Raw genomic sequence first — 23,097 nt, forward strand, 5'->3', positions numbered from 1 at the left:
CAACAATGGCCTGTCGCAATGGGGAATTGAAGCGAGTATCCGAGCTCTGTAAGTTTCGAGCTAATTCAGTCACACTTTGACACAGAATGTAGAGTGAAGAATGACATTCAATTGAGTACAAGTAGCGAGGACTTCAGCGACGACACCAGTTCCATCGCAAGGAGGAAGAACGTAAATGTAATAGTTTGCAGGACAATTGCAGGGAGAAATGTTGATGTATACGAAAAAGGCTCATTTATTTCTGCTAAAGCATAACCCTTGCAAGTTGCAACATAACTATCACTCTGCCAAAGATAACTTATCCCAACGAGAATAAAAAACGAAAGACGAAGAGTTCAAACGAGCAGAAGATAACTTAGGGTTCAATACAAGACCAAGAAACACAAATTTTCAAGTGTTTTTACCTCCATGCACAAGAGGCAACCAGTGGTTGATTCATCCAGCCGAGATATAAAGCTCCGTCTACCTCTTCAAGCGTATACTTCTCAGAATAACCCTGCAGTAGAGTCTTGATTGTTGCATTTACGAAGGAGCTCAGAGGACAAGGCGAAAACCCAGCCATAATGAATCGTGACCTCCACTTACTGAGAAGCTCATAACGTTCTACCCTTTCCGCCCCTTCACAAGCTATAATGTTAACAATTTCTCGTGCCAGACAGTGCTGCTCGACATTGATCCGCTCCCTATGCTCCCTTGGCAGAGCTACATCAATTGAATCAAATACAGCCCTAAAATAGCTCAGAGTGTCAATGAAACGGGGAAGGAAAGGGGCTGTGTTGGTGTTTGATTCTTGTTCAACAAGAGTCACCACCTTGGGTGACAAACTCTTAGCAAGCCTCATCAACCGGTCCCTGTGATTATGACTACTCACACTCTCATCTGGCATGTGGTGCAGCATGAAGGCAAAATTCACTGCAATAGCCTCGCCAGGTCGAATCTCAAGGTCCTCAAGTTGAACCTCGGAGCCAAAAATTCCAGTAGCATGGAACTCAAAGGGTACCTTACATGACTCCGCAAGCCTTGACAACCTCTGTCCCACAACACCAAGTCCCCCTCCCCGAACATAAGCTGATGCGGAATCATCTATGCCCGTGATCCTAATCTGTGGGGGTCCTCCTGGCCGAGCAGCTAAAGCCTGGATTAAAGTAATCCACTGAGTACCTTGAGCTACCTGAAAATCAATTATATGAACTCTACTTTCATCCTTCATAGCTTCTGCAATCGCCCCATTTGCTGACATATATCCGAACTTGAAATATGGGCAGATTTCATAAAGCATGTGCATGTACGAGAGGAGTTCAGCACTGGCAGGTTCCTTGCATCTTAGGGATGCACAGATAGAACTCCCCGACGAGGCCAACCTTGCAATAAGACCTTCCAAAGTGTAAGCTCCTAAACGTTGGATTGGCTCACCTGAAACTGACACCATCTGACGTAGGTCTGAGATCAACCATTCAGTCGTTGACATATCATTGTTTGCCAATGCTTTTGCACATGCGCAAAGCATTTCTGTCAAGTCACCTCTGGAGATCATCAACATCATCTGCTCCCGGTGTTCTGCTTCTGAATAAATTTGATTCGCCCCAGCCTCATCAATGATGTCGTACACGTCAAAGGCATCTGAATCATTTCCCAGCAAAGCATTTTGCAGTTCCCTAATTTTGTGACCCAGGTCATCCGTATCAGTTGACATGCACGACTGGTTGACAGGAGAGCCACCAGACTGGTAGGAATGCAAATCTGGATGTGAAGCTGGACTTCCATTTCCTGAGAAATTTAAACTTGATGCAGAACTGCGACCAGGGTAGGCACTGGTTCCCGAGGATGACTCAAGGGTGGAGTGCTGTTCAAATCTTTGAACTGAAAGCTTAGTTCCTTGGATAACCTCATCAGAGGCTTGATGGTCAGCATTCTGGAAGGAAGGCCAACAATAAGACTCCGGCTCTTCCACAGGCTGTTCTCCGAACGGATGAGAAACATTCGGGATTACATGCTTGTAAGATTCTTGCATTTTCAGGAGAGCCAATTCGTTTGATTGATCATAACCAAATGAAATGCTATTGAGCTTTTCTGGCACAAAATTTCCCAAATTAACTGACAACTCTTGTTATTTTAAGACTGAACCTTGACCACATCATAACATGCAGATCCATCATAACCATCTTGGAAACGTTTGTGCAAACTCCGGTAGAAAACGGTGGCATATTAAAGAGAGTGCATACTCTGCAGAAAACGGTAACAAGACAATAAGTGTTATCAAGACGAACAAGGATAATATATTTCAAAGATTCTAGTGAAAAGTATTGAAGCAATCTCTTTGAGATGCCCACACGTTCTAGCTAATGTTGTCAAAATAATTTTTATCTTCGAGGCGTTTTAGCATAAACTGTAAAGTCGAAAGGGAGGACAATCCTACAGATATATGGGAATCGAGCGCATAATTTTCAGCTCAATCATTGCTGTAGCTTTATAACTCTCAGTTTATATTAAGAAAATGTTCAGAGTAATCTGAAACTTCATTTCTGGTTTGAACAAAAAATCAAGACCTTGAATTTAACCTTAGAATTATGAAACCATCGCCATATCTTTATTCAAACAAAAACAGAAAACAAGTTCAAACCAAAAGGGTTTCTCCTTTTTCCTGCATTTGTGGGAGCTAAAAGATCCCACTCCTCACCACAATTCAACAGCCAACCTATGAACCACCTTTAATGAAAACCGGAAGACCTCGGCTTCGCCAAGTTGGTTAGAACAGCGTGCTTCTCCCTATGCACGCAAATTCAAATCCCACTCCCCCAAGTTTACATGAATTTAGCGTAAAATATCATATTGTTTGTTAAAAAAAATGAAAAGCCGAGACGAAATACTACCTCTCACTCTCACAACACAAGTTCATGCTTGAAATAAAACATTCAAAGCTACTAAATTTACCACCAAGTTATCACCTTCATCAAATAATCTAATTTGAAGAACAATAAAATAAAATAAAGAAATTAAAAGTATGAGATTTGGTGAAAACCCGTTTGAGTTTCTGATGGGTTTTTGACAACCTGAAGATGTGGTGTGTGGTTGATGATCACCCTTGAGCTTCAGTTTTCGTGTTCTCCTTTGCTTCTGAGTGCAAATGTAAAGATCCAAAGTCTGTCGGTAAAACATCACCTCCCACCTAATTTGGGCCTTATAACACTGCTTATCTAACAAAAACCTCGTTCTTTTCGTGAATTACAATGCTGCCACTGACAGTACGACGTTAGCGCGTAAAACAAACCCGTTATTTCTTTTATATCTTTGTTTTCATACCCATCATCGTCCTTTTTGTTGAGAAAGAAAGGTTCAAGGGGAGAGAGAGGCTGCGCTGTTTTAGGAACATGGCATATTATGTCTTTATGAGGACTTCAAAGAGGGATTTTAATCTTCCTTTTTTTATGACTTTTACAGATCTCTCACTAGCGGAATTGTATTATAGTCCCTAGTCAAGGTTGACTTGTGACATGAGAGTCTACTTAGAGCAACTCCACCCCTATCCACTTTGCGCCAGCACCCAACCCATTTATCCACTTAATTGAACAGTAATAGACATAATGAACAGTAATAGGCCAAAGCATCTCCACCTCAAAAAAAATGTGCTGGCACCTAGTCTAAAAATGCGCTGGCACAAACGATCTCCACCCCTACAAAATGCGCTGGCACCCAGTCCATTTAAAATATTAAATAATTTGTTGAATGATTTGTTATGGTTCTTTGCATTGTAGAATGCTTGTGCTTGTAGTGTCTATAAAAATACGGGTGTAACACAAATAAATAAATTAAAATATTGATGGACGTGGAATGCATATAAATTACATAAGAAATTACATAGAAATTACATAAAATATTGATGGGCGTGGAATGCATATTACATAAAAATTACACAAGAATTTAAATAAATTAAAATATTGATGTGGGTGGAATGCATATAAATAAATAAAAATATTATTACCTCATCCGCTAAACTTGTCCCACTACGCAGATTACCAGAAGCATGAGAGAGGGCGTTTTTCCAACAAGTAAAGGATGCGTTGAGTTTTTTCCAACAACCTTGAAGACCTTGACTAGATTTGGCATCTTTTCCATGTACATCGCAAAACGATTTCGTAATTTTACTCCACATTTCTCGCTTATCCATCTCATTACCCGTAATCGGGTCATGAGTAGTGCGAACCCAACATTCACACAACGTAACATCTTCACTGAGCTTCCACGAAGTCATTTTTTTCTCTCAAAGTGTGCAAAATATTCAAATGTAGAAAGTGTAGAAAGTGTAGAAAATATTGAAATGTGGTGTAAGGTGGAAGATGAGGGTTAGGTATTTATAGAAAAAAAAAATTAATTTTTTAAAATTTTTCTGTATTTTTTAAAAATTTTTTGACAATTTTTAATTAATTTTTAATAAATTTTAATGTTGTAATTAATCTGGACCGTTGGATTTGAAAAATAATCAAATCCAACAGCCAACACGCTGCCACGTGGCCAACGGTCAAATTTCTAACCGTTGGGCCTTTTTTATTTTTTTTTTATTTTAATTTTTGGTGAAAAACACGTGGACCGTTGATCTGTGATCGGACGGTCCAATTTAAAAGTGAAATTTAAATTTTTTTTACCGTTGGAAATCCAATGACCTACAAAAACTAGCCGTTGGAAATCCAACAGCTCTGAGGAGGGCTGAGTCCACTTGCGCGACACGCGGGCCCCACCGCCTGCAGACGCGGTCGGCTACTCGCGAGGCGGAGCGCGTGTTGTGCATGCGCCAAGAAACGGACCGGCCTCTGGGTCTGTCCATTTTGGGTTGGGCTCTTGACTGGCACGGGCTGGGTGCCAGTCAATTTTGCAGGCTGGAGCAAATTCACTGCATGCCGGACCATTTTCTTCACTTGGTGCCAGTCCATTCTGCACGGGCTGGACTTGCTCTTATGAAAAATTAATAAAATGTTCGGCGATGATTTTGCAGTCATTTCTGTTTAAAGTATTAATCATACATTGGAGAAAGAATGAACATTACATGCACTTGTAAGTAATTGAGTTACTTTTTGTATTATTATTTGGGGATTTAATTTGCTTTGGTTGGTATAAGTTTCTTGATTTGTCTTATTTTAGTTCATGAAAGTTCTTTCTTTTTTTTTTTTTTTTTTTTTCTCCCCAGAAATTAAGGGTTGGATAATCATGAAGCATCTGATGAACCCCCGAATCTGTTCTGTGTCGGAGTCAACTCACCATCTGAATCATTTAACTACCACCTGCATCTGCACAAACCCTGCAATTCATTCATCCTCGTCGTCACATTCACTTGCGCAACTCCGTCTGCCTGCACAATCCACTCTTGATTTGCAATTTAACCACTTGTACCTGCATTCCTATGATGTGAAAAATCGCAACGTCTGCACCATTGCCGCATCTCCCTACACATAACCTGTTGCTCACATTCTACATGAGCAGTTTGTTCTATGTGTGAAGGTTAATGGCCACACGTGCTCCACATCATCCGATTTGTGTTGTTCACGTGCTACGCTTGAAAATTTACCACATGTGAGGGGTGTGTTGAGAGTATCAATCCCACATCGAGGATAAAAGCAACCTTGCATGTGCTTATAAGTAATTACGTTACCTACCATATTGGCAATAAATTTTATGTTCGAACTTCAACTTTTTTGACTTCCACATAGACATGGTTATCCTTTTCCATCGGATTGATTGACATAGTTATCCTTGTAAGTAATTGAATAATGTGTTTCTATTTTCACTTAGTACTACAACCTAGTGGTATTCCATTTCACTTGGAAGTGACAGGTTTTAGGTTCGCTTCTCGTCAAAGGCGAAGTTAAACCACATTATTATGGCAAACATATTGTAAGGCTTAGCCCACTCCTCTACCCACTTAGTGTAAATACTATCGTTTGTTGAAAAAAAAAGAAAAGAATTATGTGCTTCAATTAGTCATGCTTATAGTAAGAATTTTATAAACTAAAGCCCAAAGACAAAGGGAGTAATCATGTTGTTTAACTTGAATTTACAAGAAGAAAAATGAGAAACACAAACTTTTTATTATTTTTGCACATTTTTGTTTAATCATGTTCATTCTTTTCATTTGATTTATTCAAATTTGATAGTAAAAAAATAAAAGGTGTGATCGTGTGAGAGATGCTAAAAAAATGTGTGTTCAGCTTCCTACAAAAAAAAAAAAAAAAAAAAAAAAAGAAAAAAGGATTATTTCAAGGTAATTTTCAGTTTTTTTTCTAGTGAGTATTTTAATTTTTGTTGGTGTGTTACGGAGTCCTCTTAGGTCTTATTTATAGTCGGTATCTTCGTTAATGGTGTTGAGCACAAAATTCACATTGGTATGAACACTAGTTGGTTAGTTCCTATTTGAAGTCGGCTCTGCTCATTGTCAATGAGTGTCCTATTCATTATATTGCAGGTTTTATGAGTAGAATTTCTCAGATACCATTTATTAGGAATAGAGTTCATTGGCCTTTGGAATGCCATTTGAGCCTTCAAAGTTTGTGTGTGCATGATCTCAAGATTTGAATACGTTCCGTTGCTCATCCTCGAACTTGTCTCTCTCAAACCCACCAGTATATCGTCAACTAATTTGACCAGTTTTTTATGTTTTGTTCAAGTCTTTTAGATTGGGTCCCTCTTAAATATTGTTACAAGTATGCTTTTTGATATTCGATCGGTTCTTAAATGTCAAATGAAATCTCTATCACTTCGTTTTAAAAATATTTTTCACAATAAATTGTATGTGAACTCTCAATTAATTGCTTTTTGCGTTTCTAGCAAAAGGAGTGCGACATCCTTTCTTTATTTTCTTGCTCCTTGATTTGATAGATGTCGCTTATAACTTGGGTAAGAGTACTCTAGTATTGAAAATCGAATTCACCCAAATAAATAGAGCAATACCAAACTAACTTGAAGGCTCGAGGGCATGGCAGGTCTGCGTCCAAGTACGTACAAGAATTCCCCAGAACCGTTTTTTCTAGCCACTTTATTCACAAGTCATACCATATATATATATATATATCAAATATATCTGTGATTATACGACGAATATGAGTGCCACAAGATGGAGAACCAACAAACACAACTTTGTGTCGTATATATCAATGAAGCATGACCCACGTACTTATATTACCCAAAACATATTTTGCAGGCTGAAAACATTTAAACCCTGTTTGACACGCTGTATAGAACATCAGATAGGACTAATTATATGAATTCAATTGTTTGGTGCCCTTATCGTAAATATAGTCATCCAACTATTAATCTGGGCCCCCTAAATAATAAGGTTCGTGCCCGCTAAGTTGTCCCCTCCAAGGCGTCGGTCTAATTAGTCGGCTTCACAAAACGCTTGGTTTGGCGAATCTGAGTTGACACCGTTGGAATTGTCTTCTCCAACAAAAGTTCTTCTTCTTCTGCCGTTTGAGTTTTCTGGGTTTTCTCCATCACCAAGGACTTGGGTATTTTTACTGCAGACCAATTTCAACAGAAAACTTTTGATTTTTTCTCATGTGCTTCTGAGCTTTTTGCTTTTCTGGGTTGAGGGTTTTAAATAAAGTGTAAATCTTCGTCAGATTTTATCTTGATTTTCTTTTTGGTAATTACGGACTGCTGCGGCCATTACATTTTCGAGTGCCAGATTTTGGAGAGTGGATTTCACTGAATCGGGATCCATGTTTTCTAGAAATTGAAAAGTTTTCGGATTTGGAGCATGGATTGTAGTATTCTTCAGTAATCAATGGGTTGATTCCAAATCTGGGAATACATAGTAGATGCAATCGCTTTTTTTTTTTTTTTTTTGGGATTTTGGGGAGGAAAGGGTTCGATTCAAGAGCTTATACTATGTATAACATAATGCTTCTCTTATGGAATTATATGAGACACATATAACTATGTGTTGCGATGGAAGTGCTATCTACCAAACTGGTCAATAAAAGATACTTAATTAATATACCAATTAATTAATTAATTTTCAACGGAAAAGCGGTTGATTTAGATTTCATGCAAACAACAAAATAGTTATTATTACACTTGACTTTGAAGACCAATTGGCAGGGTTGACTTGCCATAAATTTCAAAATATATGATACAAAATTCAAAAATTAATTCAAGATAAGGACCTTTGTCTATTGAAATTTGATCCAATAACTACAAACAAGGGTTTACTTTAAAAGTTATAATAACTTTAACTGTTGGATCAAATTTCAATGATCCGGATCCTCAAACTTAATAAATTAGGAGAAAAAGATCCGGAGCGGATCCCTTTTCCCTCTGTACCTCCTGCGTTGATTTTGTGAATAAAAGGCCAAAAGGCATTTCATCATAAATTCCATTCGCCTTTGGAATGCCATTTGAGTCTTTTAAGTTTGGGTGTGGGTTTCAAAATTTTGATGCGTGCCTTTGGAATGCCATTTGAGTCTTTTAGATTGGATACCTCTTAAATATTGTTACAAGTATCCCCTTTGACATTCGGTTCTTAAATGTATAATGAAATCTCTATCACGCCGTTTTAAAAATATTTTTCATGGAAAGTGATATGTCAAATCTCAATTAATTGCGTTTTGCGTTTCTACAGAAAAGCAGTACGATAATCTTACTTTGTTTTCTTGCTCTTTGACTTGACAGGCGTTGCATATACACTTGAGCAATACTATTATAGTATTGAAAATCGAATTTACCCAAATAAATTGAGCATATTACCAAACTAATTAGGTTCGAAGGAATGGCAGGTCTCTGTCCAAGTATGTACAAGAATCCCCAGAACCGTTCTTTCTGGCCACTTTATTCACAAGTCATACCATATATATTAAATATTTGTAATTATACGACGAAGATGAGGGCCACAAGACGGAGAACCAACGAACACTACTTCATTTTTGTGTTGTATATATCAATGAAGCGTGACCCACGTCCTTACCAAAAACACATTTGCAAGCTGAATACAATTAAGACCATATACAACACAATGCTTTTCTTAACGAATCACATAAGTAACATATAACTACGTGTCTATATTAAACTTATAATTTCTCCGCATTAAACTTCTACATCTCACGTTTACATCTCACGGCATTCTGTTGAAACTCAAAATCGAATAATTTTATGGCGATGGAAGTGCTTTCTACCAAAACCAGTCAATAAAAATAATCTTAATTAATTAATTAAATTTCAACAGAAACGCGGTTGATTTAGACTTCATGCAAACAACAAAATAGTTATTATTACGCTTGACTTTGAAGGCCAATTGGCAGGGTTGACTTGACATATGTATCAAAATATATGATACAAAATTCAAAAATTAATTCAAGATAAGGACCCTATCTACCTCCGGCGTTAATTTTGTGAATAAAAGGCCAAAAGGCATTTCATCATATACTGTCCTTAAGAAAGCAAAGGCCTTTAGGCTTTCGCAAGCAAAATACCAATTGATTGTGGAAACTGGAAAGTTGGTTGAATGTATCTGTACGCCTTTTATTTTCATTAGGGCTGGGTTCGGTTTTTTTCGGTTCGGTTTTTTCTTAAAACCGAAACCGAACCGAAATTTCGGTTCGGTTCGGTTCGGTTCAATTTTTTTTCGGTTTTTTTCGGTTCGGTTTTTTTTCGGTTCGGTTTTTTTCGGTTCGGTTTCGGTTTTTTTCGGTTTTTTTTTTTTTTTTTTTTTTTTTTTTTTTTTCCTCCAAAATTGAAAAAAAATGGAAATATGAAAGTTCACATTCAAAGTCACTTCTTCATAGTCATCCACATAAAAACCTACAAGTATGAAATCAATCAATTAAGTCTTCTAAGTTCCAAATAGAATCATCAATCAAGTCTTCCAATTTCCAAGTCCTCAAGCTCAACGCTTAGGCGGCCTAGGCGGCAACATAACACCTTTGTTTGAGTTTCCACTTGCCATTTCTACATACAAATAAAAAATGAAACAACATGATGTAAAGCAAGCATGCGACTTAGCATGAATCAATATTTGTGTTATGTACCCTTCAATCCAAAATCAATTTACAAAAAGCTTTACGAGAGTTCAACAACCAAAGACTTGTGAGTGAACTATGATAAGTCTTTAATGCAGTTGTATCATTTGGAAGAAGTTCTATCATCTATAAGAAACAATAGTGGCAGGAAAATGGAAAACATAATACTAAATATCAAGTACTAAACAAATTTTAAACTTTTCATTAGCAACTTAAAGACATTGCGTGCTCTTAAGACCAAAACCAATACTCTTAAAAACTTGACCCAAATCAAGAATCCTTGTAAAGTAACTTTCACATCGACAGTTTCACTTATTTAGCTACTTTTATTCCATCATTTTATTTTCCGATTCTTGCACTACTGCATCACTGTGTGGTTTCCAGTGCAGGAGATCCATGACATGGAGTTTGGTGTACTATACACAAACACCAATCTACTGAAATCAAACAGATCCTAAAATTTTAAAATAGGGTTATCTTTTGAAGCAATATAAACAACAATGTACTAGAAAGTTTTGAAGAATATGACTAACACTTCAAATGTACATAAAAACATCAATCGCCTTTAATGATATAAATAGCAAGCCGAGTATCTTCAAATGCCATAGAAATCAGGAAAAGTAGAGAAGAATATAAGCAATCTTCAAATGCCAAAGAAATCAGGAAAAGTAGAGAACAATATAAGCATGTCACCTTAAGGGCAAGTAGGAGTAGAAATGTCTCAACGGAATAGAATCCTCTGTCAACAAAATCTCCAAGAAACAAGTAATTAGTCTTCGGGCAATCACCTCCTACTTTGAAAAGCTCTTTCATGTCATAGAATTGCCCATGGATGTCGCCGCATATCTATTCATCAAAGCATAGAGAACAATAATAATTAATCAGCATGAAGCCCGCAACATTCAGGATTTAAATACTTCGTAATAAGCACAAATTGTAGTGAAAATATAGGCCGCTCGTCAACAAAGTAAATGGTAACTACTGTTAATGCTATATATCGCTCCAAATTCTAAACCCGACACGCATTTCTTTCAACCATTTGATTATCCAAGTAAAAATAGGAAAACCCAATTGAAATATCATTCTAAACCCCTTAGCTATATCCTAGAATCCAACACTATTTTACGGTTTTTTCTTCATAAAGTCGGGTTGCAATTACATAAAAATTGAAAAATCAAAGACAAACCCACTTGTCTCGAATTAAACATCGAAAAACATTGCCAAATCAAATCCATCCCAAACAAATCAATAAACCCCCAGATAATTATCATAGTACTACTTCGATGACTACCCGAAAAATCCACTTTTCCTACTGCCGTCACCAATCTGTTGGATCTCACTAGGCTGTAAGAACACACACCTCTTCAATCTTCTGGTCTGTAATTTCTTAGCCTTGAGAGAGATGAGATTGAGCCTTGAGAGAGAATGAGATTGACAGAGTCTGAGAGAGAGATGAGGCTGAGAGAGGATGAAGAAGACCGAGAAAATGGCTGAGAGTGAGGCGAGACCGAGAGCGGAGACGGAGAGACTGAGAGAGCGGATGAAGAAGACCTAGGTTTAGGTTTTACGTTTTAGAATTAGGCATAAAACGGTGGCGTTTTAGAATTAGGCATAAAACGACGTCGTTTTTTGAAGACTTCGGTTCGGTTCGGTTCGGTTCGGTTTCTGAACCCCAGAAACCGAAACCGACCAGACACTATTCGGTTCGGTTCGGTTCACCACTATTCGGTTCGGTTTTTTTTTTTTTTCGGTTTTTTCGGTTTCGGTCCGGTTTTCGGTCCGGTTTTTTTCGGTTTTCGGTTTTTCCAACCCACCCCTAATTTTCATAGTTGTTTTCATGGACTTCGGGTTTCGACTTTACTTTCGATCGAGCAGTTATATTTAGATGGCGTTCAAACTGTAATAAGATATCGCGTCTGCAGTGCGTAATGCCGTCGTAATATGTAATATTATTATATGTATTATTGTAATGGGAATGAAGTTTGAAGTTACTAATGTTGATGGCACATGATGCCAATCCTTTTTTGAAGTTACTATTGTAATGGGAATGAAGTTTGAGGTTACTACAGTTGATTACTAATGAACTGTTAAGATTAATTAATTTTCAAGATCTTCGAAAAGAGAACTCAAAAAGAAACCTCATCCGTAGACTACCTTCTCACAATGCGAGATTGCACTTTTTCTAAAGAGGCTATGCACGTAGAGAGGGATGGTTATCAACCTTTTCATTCGGAGCTTCTCAATTTATCTTTTGGGCTCTATTTTTATTTGGGTTGATGTTTAACTTGAGGATTGGAATCATCACCAGATCAACTCTTTATAAATTCAACTAAACAAGAAATTGTTTTAGCTGTTTGATTAACATTCGTCAAAATTTTAGTATTTAAGTGAGAAACATATATTATGTATTTATTAGATAATGATTAGATGAATAAACAATTTCAAATTTAGTTTTGCACATATGAAAAAAATCAACTCTTCCAAAAATCAACCAAATTTATATTTGCACATATAAAATAGACGCTTCGGATTATCATACAACATTGCAAAATCAAAAAGAAATACGAATAGGTAAAACGAGAGAGTTTCTGACATTCCTCATATATAGGAGAGATGTTCATTGTGCTACAATTTTTTTTTTTTTTAAACTAAAATAAAATTACAAATATGATCATTTTAGGACACTTCACTTACTTACACACACGTGAATGTAAGGATAAACGAACTCTATACGACTGAGCATAAACTCCCACAAAATCCCTATTAGTATTCAAGCCTTTTGTTATATATGTGTTTCAATAAATTTGAGTGAGTTTGTTCTTATCATACTATGCACATATTAAAGCATGAAAAATGTGGTCAATATTAAGTATAGCCACCGACGTTACTTTGTTTGATCTTTCTGCTGCCTGTTTACTAAAAGTGTCGTCAGCCTGGCCATTTATACCGATGACTAACAAAGTAAATTTATTTTTTGAACAAATGATATTATCTACATTAAAGGAATGAAATAGTGGGCTAAGTCTCACAATGAGCTAGCAATAATGTGGTTTAAATTCATCTTTAGTGATAATCGAATATAAGATCTCTTACTTACAAATAAAGAAGAATACTACTAAACTGTAGTATTAATTAAAAAGAACATATTGGACATTTTATTAGAGATAATCAAAACCCTTCAGGGACGTCTTTCACTGTAGATAGAAGTAGAAATGGAATACGTGAAGCAGACATTTATGAATTAAAGGTTTTAAAGTTGAGGGTTTGGAAGAATGTATGCCTCTTCAAAGTCAGCGGATTAGATGTCCAAATTAAAGGAGGAAAGCTGATCGTAGTGGGGACTTTTAGCAGCCATGATCAAGTTTAATAATTAAAGGGCAGCTTTGCTAATACTTTTTAGTTGCTGGAAAGTCAAGGATTCCCACAAATACTTTTTGATGAAAGATCAATTTGGGAATATTGATTGGGATTATTCATAAAAATACTACCTAGTAAGATTAATACACGTGGATTAAGCATGTTTAATACTCGAGTCCAAAAATATTCTTCACCTGCTTTAAATGAAGCAGACGTGACCTCAGTAAGTTTGCCTTTATATGCTGGACTCGAGTATTATACACGCTTAGTATAAAAGTTCAAGCTGCTAAACTCAGCATAGCTAGTAGGCCTCAAAGGCTTGGCAAAGACCAGAGCCATCCCTCAAACCTAGCAAGACCTGAAAGGTAAATTAGCCCAACAGATCTGGATAAGGATGAGATCCAACAGAGTAAAAGACGAGATAACAATTCCTATAGTCATGGCCCATTCATAGCCATGATCTCCGATGTGGTTACTAGCCTTCCTTATTTGGACCCTTAATGACACCACTCATCATGTTTCCCTAACAGAAGGGAAGATGTTATCACATTGGTGTATCATTTTATGTAATAATTGATGTGTACATGTCACGTTAATGAATGAAATTATCTGATTGGATGTTTATTGTATACATTATTTGCCACATGAGAATGACACGCAAATGTAGCATAAATATGTGGTCTCTCTAACATTACTCGTAGTGAAATAGCTAATTGATTTGATGATCGGGGTAATGGGTTCCAATCACAGTACATCACACATACACTATTGAACCACCTCCGTGCTCATCCCTACAAGTATACAAGAACATGACCATAAACTATGAGAGGTAACTGTTCCTCCACAAAGAAACCTTAATCTCTTGAAATCTCATTAATATTCTTACTCATCGGAGAGTCCTTGGCTCCCACCACACTAGATGACAAACTCTAACTTATTTTTTTTGCTTGGTTATAATTGTAATTATATGTTCGTATGAAATTTGTTCCCGACCATTGTTTAGGTTAATAAATAATTTCGTATTTCGGTATAGGTTGATAAATAGGTTGATAAACATATTATTTTCTAACGAACGGTCATAAAAGTCACTTAAAACTACGATCTAATAATATTTCTCCACATTTATAAGTAATAAGACTTAATTTCGACTCTAGTGGTGACCGAAAACAGTGAGGATTTAGTGAGTTCTTGGCCAAGACCTTTTTGTTATCTGGTGTGCTCTCAAGGTGCCCAATTATGTAGTTCAGTCCCTCAATTTTCATGAAGTGGAGGGTTTAGTTCTAATCCGAGCTATTATGACTAGCAAGGGGATTCTAGCTTGGGGATGTGTTATTTCCTTCGCTTGTTGGTAGTGGTACCTTTGAAGATGGAAGAAACTTGAGCTATTTAATCTAAATTTTAGCTTCCCCATTGAATCGCAGAATATCACATGGAGTTTTGCCTCTGAAAAGTTCTCCACTGAATGTGTTGATGCCAAAAAGTCTAAATATGGGACATGTAAAAGGTGTACAACGTGGGATAAGTAAGTTTTTCCCGTCAAAGAGGCTCAAAATTGTATTTTGATCGCCTAAAAGAGGGATAAGTAAGTTTATACAACAGTTGTTCAATATTCTGCAAGCATACATGCACAAAACATCATTGACAGATCCTATTCTGCCTGGCAGATTGAGATTTTCCCCCTACAATTTCTACAAAAGCTTCCACATTGCTGCTTTTGTCCCACGAAATCGCACGCCAAAATGCACAGAGCAACTTATGCTTCAAATCAAGTTGCAGCATAAAATTGGATGAAATGTGCCCCCATGCATCGAACCTTACAGAAAATGTACGTATTAATGCTAAAAATTAATGTATCTTAGCCAGAAAAGAATCTTTTCCATGATTGCCAAGGGTGAAATCCACCCGGAAGAAAAAAATTCGAAAAGGGAAAAGGAAACTGTGAATTAACAAGACAAGATCATAACAGCGAGTTTTCAGTCCAAGAAAAATAAAAGAACCAAAAAGATTCGCACTTTCGTTTTCCTCTTGCACTCCAATTTTTTTCTTCGAACCTTCTTTTTTTTTTTTTTTGGGAGTTCTTCGAACCTTTGGATTGAACAATTTAAAAGAGATTCAAGAGTCTAAGAAAACGAATTGTACGGGAATTGTATTCCCTTGTATATTCATTCAACTAGGTTTACATTTTTATATACATATCAGTCAACACATTCTTATTCTATTGCCTACAATCAAGGCTAGACCAAAGACTAAACAAGGAAGTAAATAACTAATTATCAATTTACAATATATGGTAAATTAATCAGAGATTTCTTTCTCAACACTCCCCCTCAAGTTGGAGTGTATGTTAATGACACCCAACTTGCCAAGAGATTCAAGAGTCTAAGAAAACGAATTGTACTAGAATTGTATTTCCTTGCATATTCATTCAACTAGGTTTACATTTTTATATACATATCAGTCAACACATTCCTATTGCCTACAATCAAGGCTGGACCAAAGGCTAAACAAGGAAGTAAATAACTAATTATCAATTTACAATATATGGTAAATTAATCAGAGATTTCTTTCTCAACACTCCCCTTCAAGTTGAAGTGTATGTTAATGACACCCAACTTGCCAAGTAGAACCTCAAACCGTGTCGAGCTTAATGGTTTGGTGAGCAAGTCTACAGGTTGATTCGAGGTTCGTATGTAAGTTGTTTTCACCATTCCTGTTTGAATCTTCTCACGCACTAAGTGGCAGTCTATCTTTATATGCTACATTCGTTCACGAAACACTGGATTTGAAGCAATGTGCATGGTAGCTTGATTATCACAAAATAGTGTGACAGATTGCGCATGGTTCACCCGCAAGTCCTTCAAAATGTTCTTTAGCCATATAACTTTACAACATGTAGTAGCCATAGAACAATATTCTGCCTCTGCACTAGAACAAGATACGGTGCTTTGCTTCTTTGTTTTCTAGGAGATTGATGCTTGACCAAGGAAGATGCAATAACCGGTTATCGATCTTTTAGTGTCTTTACACCAAGCCTAATCAGCGTCACAAAAGGTTTGTAATTGTAACGAACCTGTAGAAGGTAAGAAAATTCCTTGTCCAGTAGATTGTCTGATGAACCTGAGAACCTTATGCACTGCTTCAAGGTGTGGTTGTCATGGCTTGTCCATGAATTGGCTCAACTTATTAACCACAAAAGTCAGGTTAGGCCTTGTGATGGTTAAGTAAATCAGCCTCCTTACGAGTCGTTTGCATGAAGAAGGGTCATGAAGGAGTGTCCCATCCGTTTGTGTGAGGGACAAGTTTGGTTCCATCGGGAACCATGAGGGCTTCGCACCAAGGAATCCAGCATCTTTTAGTATCTCTAGTGCATATTTGTTTTGGCACAAAGCAATCCCCTGTTTTGATCTTGCAACTTCTATCCTCCAAAAATATTTAAGTTTTCCAAAATCCTTTAGCTTAAAATGTCGGGAAAGAAAGAGTTTAGTCTCTACAATTTCTCTCAAATTGTTTCCTGCAAGTATCACGTCATCAACATATACAAGTAATGCCATGAAATTACCTTGATAGTTTTGGACACACAATGAATAATTTGACCATGATTAATGAAAACAAACGGCCTTAAAAGCACTAGACATCTTGATAAACCATTGTCTCAAGGCCTGTTTTAAATTGTAAAGGGATTTGTTCAATTTGCATACTCAAGTCCCCCCCTCCCCCCCCCCCCCCCTTTTGTCCAAACCCAGGAGCCAGAGACATATAAACATCTTCGTATAAGTCACCATGCAAAAAATACCTTGTTCACATCTAGTTGATGAAGATATCAACCACAAAGTGAGGCAACACTAAGGAGGACACGAACGGTGGTGAGTTGGCAATCGAAGCAAAAGTTTCCTGATAATTAAGCCCTTCAATTTGAATGTATCCTTTGGCAACTAGACGGGCTTTGTAGTGCTCGACGTTCCTGTTGGGTTTAAGCTTCACTTTATAGACCCATTTGCAGCTAATGGGACATTTATGAGAAGGCAAGGGCACAAAAGTCCAAGTGTGATTATCCTGTAGTGCGACAATCTCTTGTTGTATGGCGTTACGCTATTTGGGATCCCAGACAACCTGTAAAAAACTAGTGGGTTCTTTGATAATGGTGAGGTTGGTGAGGAAAGTTTTGTGAGTGGGGGAAACTATTATAGGATAAATAATGAGAGAGAATGTGGGTTGTACCTGAGGATTGGACCATGCTTGTGGAAGATGTGGGAGCAACGCAGGATGGGAAGGTTACCTTGACGTGAAAGTCCTGCAAAAATATAGACGGTTTGGTCTGTCTAGTGCCACGACGAAGTGGAGAGGAGTGGTCAGGTCGTGAAGTGGTTGGAGATATGGAATGATAAGGTAGCGGGGTAGTGGGAGTGGTTGGGAATTATTTAGCGGTGGAGTGATAGTGGGTAAAAGAGATAGAGGTGAGGTGGGGTCAACAAATGAGGAAGTATAGGTATCTGAATTGTCTCCTAGTGCAAGACGTGTGTAATGCGACTCAAGGGAAGAGTCCAAATCATACTGGATAAGTGAGTAGGTGGTGTTAGATGGGGTTGGGGCAACGGAAGTGGAATGCTTTTGGAATGGAAAATGATCTTCAAAAAACACAACATCCCTGGAAACAAATGTCTTATTTTGCTTTATATCAAACAATTTATAACCTTTTTGACCATAAGGATATCCAAGAAAAATGCATTGTGTTGCTCGGGGGTCGAATTTAGAAGGGCTTTGGGCATGTGTAGAAGCAAAACAAAGGTTACCAAAAACCTTTAAATGGGAATAGTTAGGTGCTTTGTGGAATAGTTTTTTGTAGGGTGTTTTACCTTAGAGAAGCGGAGTAGGTGTTCTATTGATGAGGTGGGCTGAGGCTAAAATTGCATACCCCCAAAAACGTTTTGGCAAAGAGGTTTGGAAGAGCAAAGCCCAAGCAACATTGAGCAAGTGCCAGTGTTTATGTTCAGCAACACCATTCTGTTGTGGTGTGTTGACATAACTAGATTGATGTATAATGCCTTTGAGAGCATAAAATTGTTCAAGTTTGAACTCAGGGCCATTGTCACTTTGTATTATTTGAACTTTAGTATTGAATTGAGTCTCAACCATTTAATGAATTTGACTAAGATATCTTTTGTGTTGGATTTATGCTTCATCAAATAAACCCAAATGCTTCTAGAATGATCATCTACAATGGTAAGGAAATATTTGGCACCTGAAAGAAAAGCAACCTAATAACCACCCCAAATATCAATATGCAATAATTCAAAACATGATTGGTAGAAATAGAGCTCAATGGAAAGGGCGATCTTGTTTGTTTGGCCAATAGGCAAAGAAAACATTTGTTTGAATCACAAGTCTTATTACTTAAAAATGGACCTAACAGAGAGACTTTATGGGATGGGTGTCCTAGTCACTGGTGCCAAAGCTTTGGTGAGATGGTTTGGATACTGTTGTATTTTCCTTTCTTCGATGGGTTGAGGTAGTAAAGTCTCTCTATTTCAATTCCCATCCCAATCATCTTCCCTGAGCGAAGGTCCTGGATGACAAAAAAACAGGTTAAGAAAATTGTGACATATAAGGAATCATAGGCTAGTTTACTGATGAAGATTAAATTCAATCTAAAGAACGACACACATAGGACATCATCAAGGATAAGATTGTGAGAGAAAACAACTTGTCCAACATGAATGACTTTGGCAACGGAACCATTAAGTAGTTCAACAGTATGGTTTTCAATAGCTTGTGAATGTGTAAGAAGACTAGCAAACTATGTGGCCTGTGACATCACTGGCCAGGATCATAATATTGTTAGTGCCTTTATAAGGAAAAGAGAAGGCTTTACCTGAAAGTTCTTCATGACTAGAATGATTACCAACTTGATTGGCAAATGATGACTTGTTATTGTTCAACATCTGAAGGATTTGCTTGCAATTATCCTGAGAGAACGGGAAACTAGGCATTGTCTCCTGCTTTCCGTTTTCAACAAAATTCGAAAGTGTGGCCTTTCCATTCGCAAAAAGTGCACTTGAGATGTGCACGGCAGTTCTTGGTGGTGTGATTTGTTTTATTTTACTTTCCATATCGCACCTCATTGTCCTTTGCCACAGGTTCTTGTGACGAATTCTTCACTGCAAAGACAATAGCCTCCGGTTGTGTACTCTTCCCATTGGAAACCTCTGCCTAGCGTTCATGTCGAAAGACCAATGCATATGCCTTGTTTACCATAAGTAGTGGTTCAAGGAATAGAGTATTGCCTCGAATCATAGCATACGATTCGTTTAGTCCCATAAGGAACTTCATGGTTTTCTGAGTTTCAACATACAAGGTCATCTCCTTCTTCGTTCCACAACTGCATGCAGCAATGGAACATAAAGCATCGCGTTTTATAGACTTTTAAGTTTAGTGAGGTAAGAACTTACACTCATGTCGCCTTGGACGCAATCATGGATCTCGTTCTCGATATGGAACAATTGGACTATATTCATATGTGAGAATCTTTCCTGCAAATCGGTCTATATATGTCTAGTGTCATTTTAGTTGATGACGCTTCCTGAAATTTCTTACGACATGGAACCTAGCAGCCATGTCTTGACCAAGCTGTTGCAACAATTCCATTGCTGCAACTCCTCAGGATTGTTTTCACTTGGTTTCTTGATTGTCCCATCAACAAAGCTGAGTTTGTTCTTGACTGTTAAGGCCATACTTATGGATTGAACCCATGTGTTGTAGTTGTCTTCCACCAATGGTTGTGGCACAAGGATTGCAAGGGTTGGTCCGAGTGATGGAGATAAAGTGGATGGTTAGGATTTTCCCATTTTGAATGAAAAGTCATGCCTGAAATGGTTGACCTCCAGTCTAGCTTGTCGCCCATGATTGCGTCTGCCTTATAACTATGTTTTTTTGTTTTTCCCAGATTAATGCTCTAATACCATCTAAGAAAACGAATTGTACTGGAATTATATTTCCTTGTATATTCATTCAACTAGGTTTACATTCTTATATATATATCAGTCAACATATTCCTATTCTATTACCTACAATCAAGGCTAGACCAAAGACTGAACAAGGAAGTAAATAACTAATTATCAATTTATAATATATGGTAAATCAATCAGAGATTTCTTTCTCAACAGAGAGTCCTAAAAAAGAATGGAGTATGAGGCATACCACATTCAAGATATTTCACATGGTTGTCATTTGATAAAACAAGTCATAAACCTCCACATACCTTGCATCTTTTCTGTGTTATCTGTTAATGTTCTTGGAAATTTTGTGATGCAAAACTTCTAATTTTAAGAGAAAATGATGATCGAAGAAGAAGAAGATAAGAGTGGTATTGATATTCTCTTCTCTGCAAATTAGCAGAGGAATGTTTCCATTTCATTCACACGGAAAACGTGGGACTGTAGCAATATTTGCTCAGTATCCTAGTTAGTTGCACAACTAGAATAATCTCAATTACAACCAAATGATCTCAGCCACTCATTAGATCATAATCTAGGATTCTCACATATGGCATCCATAGCCTTACCTCATTTTGCCTTACACTTGCCAATATTCTAGACTAAGTGAATGCACAATTTAGAACAAGGCTTATTTCTAAAACAGCTCATAACTTACAATTCAACATTCCCCTTTTAAGTTTTGAGCTGACTTTACTCCAAGTTTATCTTTGAGATAGTTGAACTTGTCCTTTGCCAAAGCTTTAAAATGTCTGCCACCTGCTCATTTGTAGGACAATATACTAGATCGATGATTCATTCCTGTAAAGCATCTTTAATGAAGTGGTATCTTCGATCAATATGTTTGGTTTTTTTGGTGAAACACAAGATTCTTAGTAATTGCTATTGCAGATATGTTATCACACTGCAATGGAGTAGCTTCAGTTTGAAGTTCTCCAAAGTCCTCCAGCACGAACTTGAGCTAAATTGCTTGTGCAGTGGCCTCAGATGCACTTATGTACTTAGCTTCTGCTATTGAAAGTGCTACGCAGTTCTGTTTGGCAGAGGCCCATGAAAAAACACCACTGCCAAAGGAGAAGGCATATCCAAAAGTACCCTTGTTGTCATCAATCAATCCACCCCAATCACCATCACAAAATTTGATTAAAACAATATTCATTCCTTTCACATATTCCAGCCCATAATCTAGAGCCCTTTTAACATATCTCAGCACCCTTCTTGCTGTCCCATAGTGCTTATTGGTAGGATTGTTCATGAATCTGGCAAGCAAGCTAGCAACATACATTATATCAGGTTTAATGGATGTGAGATATAATAAGTTGCCAACCGCTTTCCTATTTTGTTCTTCACAAGGTGGTCCATTCCCATTATCTTTGCTCAGTTTCTCAATTGCTACAAGTGGAGTAAAGTTTGGTTTACAGTCACTCAAACCAAACTTACTCAATAAAGAAGCAGCATACTTTCTCTGATGGATAAATATGCTTGAGTGAGTTTGAATAATCCCCGTACCAAGAAAATGATGAAGTAGGCAAAGATCAATCATTTCATATTTTTTTCATCACATCTTGCTTGTGTACGCTATATCATCTACATAGATGGCCACAATTAATATCTTAGACTCTCCCCTTGTCTTGGTGTAAAGAGTTGCTTCACTTTGACTATTTTCAAAACCACAAAGAGAAAAGTAAGTATAAATCTCTCCATACTAGGCCCCAGGTGCCTGTTTTAAGCCATAAAGTGCCTTGTGGAGTTTATACACCTTATCTTCACTTCCTTGCACTACAAAACCATTAGGTTGCTCCACATAAACCTTTTCTTTAAGTACACCATTGAGGAAGGAAGATTTAACTTCAAGCTGATAAAGTTTCCAACTCTTTTGTGCAGCTAAAACAACCAAGGCTCTGATCGTATCCAATTTGGCCACAGGTGCAAATGTTTCATTATGATCTACCCCTGGCTTTTGAGCATATCCCTTTGCAACAAGCCTTGCCTTGTTCTTTTATACTTTTCCATCAAGATTAAGTTTAGTTTGGAACACCTATTTAACCCCATTCATAGGTTTGTCAATAGGTCTGTCAGCAAGATCCCAAGTTGCATTCTTCTCTATCATGGATATCTTATCTTTCGTTGCTTTCATCCATGATTTATCTTAAGCTGCATCTTTATATTTCTCTAGTTCTAAGATGCACATATTGCATTGTGTAAGCACATCATCCAGTCTTCTCCATTTCAGTGGCGTATGATCATAAAACTATGCATTACTTATGTTTCTATCAATGCCACCAGGTGATTCACATGTAGACGATATCAAAGATGGCTGAGTATAGCTATTTCTACAAGAAGTTTCACTATACATTGCTGGTGACTAGACATTGGAAGTACTAGGGGTAGTAGGCACATTTTCAACCTTGGAAGCAATTTCAGTTTATGTTTCACATTCAAGTATTGTGATCCTCCTCTTTGAGTTATCTTTCTAGCACCAAGATGCATCTTTATCAAAAATAACATCTCTAGATAGCACAAGTTTCTTAGAGATAGGATCAAAAACTCTGTAACCTTTCTCACATGTTGTATAGCCAACAAACACTCTTTTAGTACTCTTAGCCTCAAGCTTGTGCCTTAACTGAGATGGTACATGTACATAACAAAGTGAAAAAAAAATATCCTTAAGTGTGCAATACCGGGCTTTCTTCCACTCTAAGCTTCAAATGGAGTTATATTGTCTAGTGCCTTGCTTAGACATCGATTTA

The 23,097-nt window shown here is 37.3% G+C and overlaps 1 protein-coding gene across 3 annotated transcripts; it reads right to left on the minus strand.

Moving 5' to 3' along the window:
* Positions 1–217: 217 nt before the first annotated feature.
* LOC137716355 (scarecrow-like protein 21) lies at positions 218–3,327 on the minus strand. 3 transcript variants are annotated; one of them, XM_068455794.2, is made up of 2 exons: positions 3,051–3,327; positions 218–2,223 (listed from the first exon to the last, which is right to left on the minus strand). In XM_068455794.2, the coding sequence occupies exon 2, from the start codon at positions 2,009–2,011 to the stop codon at positions 401–403; it is 1,611 nt and encodes a 536-aa protein (XP_068311895.2). In that variant the 5' UTR covers positions 2,012–2,223; positions 3,051–3,327; the 3' UTR covers positions 218–400. The 3 variants fall into 3 exon arrangements, with proteins under 3 accessions (XP_068311895.2, XP_088546992.1, XP_068311896.2); XM_088690866.1 differs by having other exon boundaries at positions 3,020–3,120; XM_068455795.2 differs by lacking the exon at positions 3,051–3,327 and adding an exon at positions 2,871–3,048.
* Positions 3,328–23,097: the final 19,770 nt, after the last annotated feature.

This window comes from Pyrus communis, chromosome 3, assembly GCF_041283825.1.
Source record: "Pyrus communis isolate YQ-2024b chromosome 3, ASM4128382v1, whole genome shotgun sequence".
NCBI classification, from domain to species: domain Eukaryota; kingdom Viridiplantae; phylum Streptophyta; class Magnoliopsida; order Rosales; family Rosaceae; genus Pyrus; species Pyrus communis.